This window comes from Arachis hypogaea, chromosome 10 (assembly GCF_003086295.3).
Source record: "Arachis hypogaea cultivar Tifrunner chromosome 10, arahy.Tifrunner.gnm2.J5K5, whole genome shotgun sequence".
Lineage (NCBI taxonomy): Eukaryota > Viridiplantae > Streptophyta > Magnoliopsida > Fabales > Fabaceae > Arachis > Arachis hypogaea.
The window spans coordinates 109,935,157-109,944,590 of NC_092045.1; the positions used below are offsets into that span (position 1 = coordinate 109,935,157).

At 28.3% G+C, this 9,434-nt stretch overlaps 1 protein-coding gene across 1 annotated transcript; it reads right to left on the minus strand.

The window, feature by feature from the left end:
• LOC112716491 (UDP-glycosyltransferase 83A1) lies at positions 1 to 3,278 on the minus strand. Its single transcript, XM_025768413.3, has 2 exons — positions 2,563 to 3,278; positions 1 to 1,051 (listed from the first exon to the last, which is right to left on the minus strand). The coding sequence occupies exons 1-2, from the start codon at positions 3,044 to 3,046 to the stop codon at positions 153 to 155; spliced, it is 1,383 nt and encodes a 460-aa protein (XP_025624198.1). The 5' UTR covers positions 3,047 to 3,278; the 3' UTR covers positions 1 to 152.
• Between the last annotated feature and the right edge of the window lie 6,156 nt (positions 3,279 to 9,434).

Genomic DNA, 9,434 nt, shown 5'->3' on the forward strand with positions numbered 1-9,434 from the left:
TTTTTCATAAACTTAAACTTGCTTATTCGATTAATATAAGTAGAATTACACATACACAAATATATCACTCGATACACCAATATTTAAATTCACCAATCTTTAAAAACGTGACATAATTCACCCTAATTCTTATTTGTTCATAAGTAAGCAATTCAATGTTTCAACCAAGTAAGAAACCTGTTTAAGTTCCTTGAAGAAGCACCTCTTTCTCCAATGTTATGCTTTAACTTCTCCATGAGCTTATGAGACCTTGGTGTTGTGTTCTCATCACCAAGCAGTTGATCCACTTTGGCTTTAATCTCACCACGTGAGATTAATCCATTTTCATCCAAATCAAATCCCAATCCAACCTTTAATACATCACAAATGTATCTTTGATTGAAAAATTGGTCAGCAAAATAGGGCCAACACAAGAAGCGAACTCCATTAGTCAAACCTTCCAGAATTGAATTCCAACCACAATGACTTACAAAACAAGCTATGGCAGGGTGGCTTAGAACCTTCTGTTGAGGAGCCCATCCAATTATTTTACCTCGATTCCCCTTAAATTCGTCTGGAAGAGACATTTTATTCTCGCAATTGGGATCTTGACGAACAACCCAAAGAAAGGGTCTGTTCGTCAGCTCGAGCCCAAGAGCTAGCTCAGTAAATTGTTTTTGGTCGAAAAGAGCAATACTACCAAATGCTACATACACAACAGAATTGTTTTGTTGTTGATCAAGCCAATTCATACAAGACAAATCTTCTTCCCAGAATTGTCCCAAGGATCTTGGAGCTACACTTTTATTATTATCATCATAGGTTCTGGATAATGGGCCTACTGGCAATAAATTTGGCACACAAGAAAATGCTTGTGGTTCAAGTTCATATGTACTATTGCACAACCACCAGTCAGTTACATTATCTGAATCTCGGAGGCACTCCACCACATACTTAAAAAATCTCTTTTGAACTAAAGGGTCAAACAAATTTAACCACCATATGACTTTGATGTCCATTGCTGGAATACAAGAGGATAACCAAAAGGTCTTTGTTGTTGATGTTGGTGACCCTGCAATGGTTAAAAAATATAATAAATAATAAAAAGAAGAAAATATAATGTGTTTGATATACCGGCAATAAAAAATATCATCTCTGCAACACACAAATTAGCAACAAAAATGTTATATGAATAAATAGATGTAATGTTTAATTTATTTTAAATATATATTTTATATTTTAACATATATTTTATATAGATGACTAGTTTGATAGTTAATTTTTTATATATGCTTAATATAATTATAATTATATGCAATGTGCCAAATCTCGAAGTACATAAAGAATTAGACGATGTTCTGAGAATCAAACGGATTACCTTCTTGAACAAGTTTAGCAGAGATTCAGTTTACTTATTTGGTCTCTAGGTGTGTTGGCCAAAAATTAATTACTCTCAAACAAGTTAAAAATTGATAAACTTAGTCAAAAACTATAAAATGTTCTTTGCCTTTTAAAATGCGAGATATTTTAAGTTTTTTGTTTAAAATATATGAAAATAAATAAAATTTTTAAAAGAATTTAGATGTCTTATATTTTATAAAATGAGAGATATTTTTATATTTTTAATTAATCAAAGACTTATTTATTTTTTGAGTTAAAAAATCAAAAATTTATTCGTCATTTAAAAATAAAAAAAATATTTTTTTCAAAAGAAAGTATATAAAAAAATCATATATTTTTGTTATTTTCCAATAGAATATTTGAAAATTTGACTTTTTAGTTTTACTGATTTAATAATAATTGATTTAGTTTTTAAAAACTTAAAAGAATTAGTTTGGAAACTAGAAGTGCGTTTTATTTGTGTTTTTATTTTTTATATTTTATATTTTTAAAATTTTGTGAAAAAAAAAGATAAAAGAAAAAGTAAAAATAAAAAAAGATAATTTTATTATTTTTATTTTTTTTATTTATAAAATTTTGAAAATAGAAATAATAAAAACAAAAATAAAAAATAAAATTTCGTCAACTCAAAATCTTAAATACTAATTTGTGAGGGATAGAAGCTCCATTTAAAGAAATTGTTGTATGTATAATAAGAAATTTAAATTCTTAGCGATTGTTTAAGCAGATAAGTAAATTAAAATCAATTGAACTAATACTTATATATTGGTCTCTAAAATTACACTCGTCAATATATATTCCTCCCAAAGAATCATTAATAACATGTGGAGATGATGGACTAAGGACTGTCCCACTAGACTTCTTAACTATGTGAAATCCTAATTCTAACTTTATTTAAGGTTTTAAAGACTCTTTAAAGAATAAATTATGAAAAAAAAATTTATTTATCATATCAAATAGTTATTATGAAATCTAACAATATAGCTGTCAATTTATCTTAGTATATCCTTAATGTTCTGTGACCAAAATAAGGAACTAAGGTAAATCACAAATACAAACTTAAAAGATCAAATTAAATAAATTAAAATTTTGAAAATGAGTTTAAGACGCCAGGAGGGAGGATTTGAGTATTAACTCAAAGTAAACAAATGAAGTTAGTGAAATGTAATATTAATAAATTACCATCAGTATCTAGGATGCCATCAGCAATAAGCTTGGGGACGTTATACTGCAACACAAACACTGATGCTGACGCAGGCCAAAAGTAAGCTCCTTTGATTCCCACTTTCTTTGCAACTTGCAAAGCCCAACCCATGAACACATCAGCAACAACGCAAGTTACTTTAATGCCCTCATTCAATTGAAGATCTTCTATCAGCTTCTCAAGCTTTGAAGGCATGGTGCTCAATATGGAAACAGATAACTCTCCTAAATTGACTCTGTCATGTTCAGGTCCCAACCCATCTGGGATTGACACCAATTTGATTGGTGAAGATGATCCATTGTTGTTGTCCATGGATCTGACGACTCTCTTATGGTTGAAGTCTGAGTTGACAAAGATGATATTGCATCCATGATCAACCAGCTTATGTGAAAAGCTCATCATGGGGTTTACATGCCCCTGAGCTGGATATGGAATAACTAGTACTGTTGGAGTCTTAATCATGATGATTATGTGTGGCTTTCTTTCTTTAATTTCTCTGCTCTAATGAACTTGAACTCTAAGTATTTATAGATGGAGCAATGTATTTAATTTGTATACAGACTTTAGTTTCGTGTTTATTTTTGACTTTTTTTTTGGCAGATAAACACACTAAATTGGTATCAAGTACATATGATAATTTATTTTTGACAAATAATTGTCTATATGGAAAAAGCTAAGATAGCCATGATAAATTAATAATAACACAATCTTCTACTATCTCTTATTTATAACTGTATTTAATAAAAGTGTCTTTGTGGATGTGTTTAATAAAAATATCAATATTTACTAACTCTTATTTATAACTGTGTATTTAATAGAAGTGTCTTTGTGGATGTGTTTAATAAAAATGTCTTTTTTATAACTGTGTTTAATAGACATGTCTTTATAGATATATTTTTTGATGTATCTCTTTATATATGTGTTTAAAATATCAATTCCGCTACGTTACCAACAACATTTTTATCAACTTTTGCCAACTCTTATTTATGACTGTGTTTAATAGAAGTGTTTTTGTAGATGTGTCTAATAAAAATGTCTTTTTTATGTCTGTGTCTAACAGAAGTGTCTTTATATATGTATTTCCTGGATGTGCCTCCTTATACATGTATTTAAAATATAATAACTAATTATTATTGACAATAAGTTGGCAGATAATATATTGATACCTTATACTTTTTTTTAAAATATAATAATTAATTATTGTTGACAATAAGTTGGCAGAAAATATGTACCTTATACTTTTCTTTCAAAAAATTTAAGTCTATAGAATAATGAAGTATATAATTGTAATATTTTTAATCTATTTTTTTAAATAAGAGATTTTTTTAGTCTGTTTGAATTTTTTTTGTATAAAATTTTTGTTTTCTTTTATTTGTTTATGCTATTTTTTTCTTTTAAAGGATAACAAAAATCAAATTTTATAATTTTTTGTTATAAAAATCGCTAACATGTCATAAAATTATTTTTTTTTAAATTTAAATTAATAAAAAGAGACACATGAATAGTTATTATATATTTAATAAAGAAAAGATTTTTTAAGTCATTTTCATAATTTATATGAAAAATTATAACTGAAGTATTATTTTGGAGTACAAAGAGTATGAATAATTTTAGGCACTCATCACTTAGATTTATCTATATTTTTAATTATTTTGGTAATATATGTGCGTAATGATAATAAATAAATAATTATTTAAAATAAAAAAAACAATAACAAAGGGTTACTACTCAAATAGATATAAAAAATTTCATCTCTAAATATAAAATAAAAGATAAATAAGTTTCTAATTATCTTTTATAGAGACATATTCACCAAAATTTTATATTCATTAACTAAGTCACTGCCACTGTTTTTGTATCAGAAATATAGGTTCAAACTCTGATTTTGAAACACTTCGAATATCAAGGAAGTAAGCTTACTAGTGTGATTACTCATCCGTCAAATTAAAAGTAGATGGTTAAATTAATCTCTACAAAATTATTTATTTTTTAAATTGGTTTTCAAAAATTTTTTAAATTAAATTGATCTTTTAAAAATTTAAATTAATCATGTTAATTTTTTCATTACTTTATTTGTTGATGATACTAAAATTTATTAATGTAATATGTTAAGTGACACCTCAATACACATCTAAAAGTTTTAACTGACTATTAACATAATTAGTTTATAAAATTAGATAAAATTAACTTCAGATTGAGGGATTCCAATTCCTCAAGTTTTCTCCACAATTAGATTTTGATTTGATCTAATTTTATAAATTTATTATGTTAATAGTCAATTAAAACTCTTAAATGTGTGTTGGAATGTCACTTAATATGTCACATTAGCAAATTTTGATTCCATCAATAAGCAACATGACAGAATAACTAATATGACTAATTTAAAATCTTTAAAAGACGAATTCGATTAAAAAAATTATTTGAAGACTAATTTAAAAAACGAATGATCTTTCAATAACTAATTTAATCATTTATACATCAAACTAACTTTATTTAAAAAATTATTATAACAGATTTTAAAGCAGTTATAACTTACTTTCTATACTATATATAATAAATGGCATCATTCTCATAATCAATATTATTTTGAGAAATATTTGGTTGAGCAATGTTTAGTAATGTTGGTCATTATTTGACCTATATAAATATTAAATTATTTTTTACAAATAAATTTTGTTGATTCATGTAAATAAATTCTGAAGAATATAAATGTAAATTGTATTAATTTATGTATGTAAATTTTAATAAATATATGTATAAATTATATATTTTTTTGTGTAAAATTTTTAGAAATATATATATAAATTATTAATAGTCAAATACTAACTAAAAATAATAATATTTAATAACCATGTAAGATTACTCTTTTTTGTATATTACTCATGAAAACAATTCTCTGTTTCTCTAGCTCTTTGTTTGTTCTACTATCTTTCCTTGTTCTTCACTTTGCTAAATTCATCAGAGTCTTCAAGACTCTTTTAAATGGAAAATGAATAGAGTGGTGTTGAAAAATCCAAAAGTTGGTCTATGATATATCCAGCAACTAATAACAACTTTAGTAATGAATTACTTCTAAAAAATTCCTCATTCATTGCTTCCTCCTCTGAAAATCTGTTGTGGGAAGGAGTCCCTTGTTCTAAAAAATCTTCACGTAGCTTCCACATGACGATAAAATATCATAAAAGCTTAGATAAAATTACATCATGATTATTATACATGCCTAATCAATAATCAGCTTGTGGTTCACAATAAACTTCTTGATGTATAGTGATCAGATATGTGTTTTATTAAGTCTCACATGTTTTAAAAGAACGAATATAATTGTATAATTGTATAACAATTTATATTATTAGTATATTAAAATTAAATTCATAAAAATAATTATATGCTAATTATTAATATTAAAATAATTCCGTACAATAAAACGACAAGACTAATGTATGATGATTCAAGAAGCTCACGATTTAGGCAGGGGATGGGCAGGGGTCCATGATCTTGAAAGTGATAGTTTTATTTTTATATAGATATTATATTATATAAAAAAAAGTACTATTTGTATATAATATAGATGACAAATATTTCTTTTGTTATTTTTTGTATAAAAAAACATTAGAGACTTCAGATGAAGAAATTAAAATTTGAAAAATAAAAACTATAAACTTTATTTGAGGCTAAATTTGAGTATCAAAAAAATATTCGTATATTATTTTAGATGCATATCGGTTCTAGTTTTGTACATCACTCGATCTCTTCAATTATTTTCGTTTGGGACCATATGATGCCTTTAGGGCCACAAAATTGGGTGTAATGATAGCTAACGTACGTACCTCACTTCTATTGAATTGGTATGGTAAAATGTTTTAGAACGAATACATTGGCAAAGTAAAAAATTTAAAATTTTAAAGATATTTTTAACGTTTAGTTTAATTTAATTTAAATATTTAAATAAATTTTAATCTTATTATTAATATTTTAACTGTCAATAAATAGTCATTTTTTTTAGATTATTTCTATATCATCATCATCATCCCCAATATACCAAGTCACCAAAAAAAAAAATCCCCAATATATTACTGTTCCGTTCTTATCAACAATACTTTAACTTATACTCCACCACCTTCCAAATTTTCGAGTTAAAGGCGAATCTAAAAATTTTAATATGTCAAAATTAAGTTTTAAAAAAATTTTAATTATTTTTTATTATATTTTTTTATTATACAAAAGTAATTTAAACAAAATATGTATTTTTTAAAAGAAAAAACATCTCAATTAAAGTGCATAATATAATTATCAAAATATAATGGTCAGTTGTTAGTCAGTTAAGACTCAATATTTTTGGACTCTATGAACACTACTCAATAATAAAATCTCTCTTAACTATAACAATATAATATTAAAACAACTAAATTAAACATTTCAACGATGTGACAAAAGATATCTTCCGGTTAGAAATTGACAAAAACTGACTTGTCAAGCAACGGTGACTGGGAATTACTGAATTGAATGATGTATTTCAGCCATACACTGCTTTACGAAACGTGCTTTAATTTCTTTGTCATCTCTATCAAATTAAAATTACCATAATACTAAAATGACAATAATTTAAAATTATTTTATTTAATATTTATAATTTTATGTATATAATATTTTAATTATATATTTATTATATTTAATATTATTCAATTATTTTAATAGTAATTAAAAATATAAAATAAAGTAATTTTAAATTATTTTGAGCTGATTTTTTAAATTATTTTTATTTAAAATAAATAGTAACTACCTTGGTCGTGATACAATCATGAAAATCATTTTCAGATTTGCGTGAAGTCTTCTACATACTAGCTGTTTGACCTTTATATAGAGCTCCAATAATATGATGGTATTCATAGATATTAAGTGGCAAACTGGCAATAATAAATTATGTTACGTACTCATATAGCAATATGAAGTCGATATTCATCCGCCTGTGAAAAAAAAAAAAAGAAAAAAAAAAGAAAAGAGAGAGAAGAGGCTGCAATTTGCCGAGGAAAAGCCAAGGAGGTGCAATTACTATTAAAGAAGAATATTAAATCTTGAATTATTCGATCCCTTCTGTGTCAGTTGTAAATTATTGAAATAAATCAAGTGTAGCCCAAAATTATCCAAATCTTCAAGATTAATTTTTTTGTGTGAATGTCTCAAGACACATTTCTATATAACTCGAGAAAATAATATTAAATTGAATCAAGTAGATTTGAATTGCATGCAACTTGAAAAAGGTCATAAATCGAAACAATAAGTTTTGAACTAGAAATGACCATAAATTGAAATAATTGTATTTGATTTATGAATGCATGTAAATCGAACCAAATGAGTTCGATTTACAATGATTTGAGAACAACAAGGTAATTTGAATAAAATGAATTCGATTTAGTGTTTGTTTCAATATGTGATTAAATCGAATCCGTTTAATTCGATCTATACATAACTGATCTCTATATATGCGAGCTCAACGTGAAATTTTTAGAATAGTGAGATTCATAATGGCCACTGATGAGAGTTTTGTAACTCTTGTGCACTATAGAGGGTCTAAAAAAAACACGATCAGGTATTAAGTTCACTGATTAGGACCTGCTGAGTATTTTTTTCAAACCTTCCACGAGTTTTGCTGAGTTTAAGGATACTATACTCCAGAAACTAGGTCTGCTTGGTGTCAAACGGGTAGAGAAATTGTTCTATAGAATCCTGATATCTGTTTACGCGATGATGTGAAGTATGATTCATTTGTTATTGGCAGTGACGAAGACTTGCAAGTTCTGCACCATCGTCGCCGTTAGTTTCCCGAAGTGAGGACTTCAAAACTGTTGGCTAAGCTTGTAGATGTGGTATCTAGTTCTGGAGGTTCGAATCGAGATCCTCAATCTGTAGGACATCCAGCCTGCTCTAGCTCCATGCCTGTTCGTGCCTCATCGGCTGCGCCGGTCATTGCACTTGAGGCGGGTTTAGTTGCTTCTCTTTCCTTTGCATTCAATCTAAACCGTGGTGGTGACCTCGGATTTGGTGAGATTGGTCCGTTGGGGGAAGAAGCATTTGTGACGCTCGGACCTCCTACAACGGTCTCGCTTGTTGGAGTGGTTGGAGTACCTGATAGAGTTGAGGATGTACTGCATGATGATGATGATGATGTAGAGCCCGCCACAATAGCAGATGATAGTGACGACGACACACCACAGTCGACCCCAGCTGTGGGTGGGGGAGCATAGTTCGGGTACCAATCAGTACCCCCCACACTTCTCAGCATTAGACTTGGATGCCATGGCACTTGAGGTAGATCCGGGAGTACCTGTTGGGTTCGGTGCTAGAGAGACACAAAATACAGGAGTTGTATCTAAATTTGAAGTGGGTCAGCAGTTTCAGGATAAAAAAGAAGTCGTGTTAAGCGTGAAAGCATATAGCATTCGTCGCGGGGTTGAGTGTAAGGTATTGGAGTCCGATAATCGCAAGTACTATGGGAAGTGCAAGGAATTTGGAAGCGGGTGTGCATGGCTCATTCGGGTTAGCTTCTGCCAGCGCAGATGTATTTGGGAGGTAAAACGATACAATGGTCGTCACACATGTCTAACCACATCGATATCTAGTAATCATAGGAAGCTTGATTATCATGTTATATCGGTCTTCATATTGCCCATAATTAGAGCTGATGATGTCGTCTCAATCAAGGTACTGCAGAATGCCACGGAGGCACATTTCGGGTTCAGACCAACTCAGGATGGTTTAGATGGCTAAACAAAAATCTGTGGCCTAGATTTATGGAGATTGGGAGGAGTCATACAATGACTTACCACAATGGGAATTGGGTGTTCAGATCACA

Bases quoted from the DNA above. Each gene is read 5' to 3' on its own strand.
- LOC112716491 (XM_025768413.3), bottom strand. From the start codon at position 3,046: ATGATTAAGACTCCAACAGTACTAGTTATTCCATATCCAGCTCAGGGG. The intron at 1,052-2,562 runs GTAATTTATTAA...TAACCATTGCAG, and splicing joins TGGCATCCTAGATACTGATG to GGTCACCAACATCAACAACA.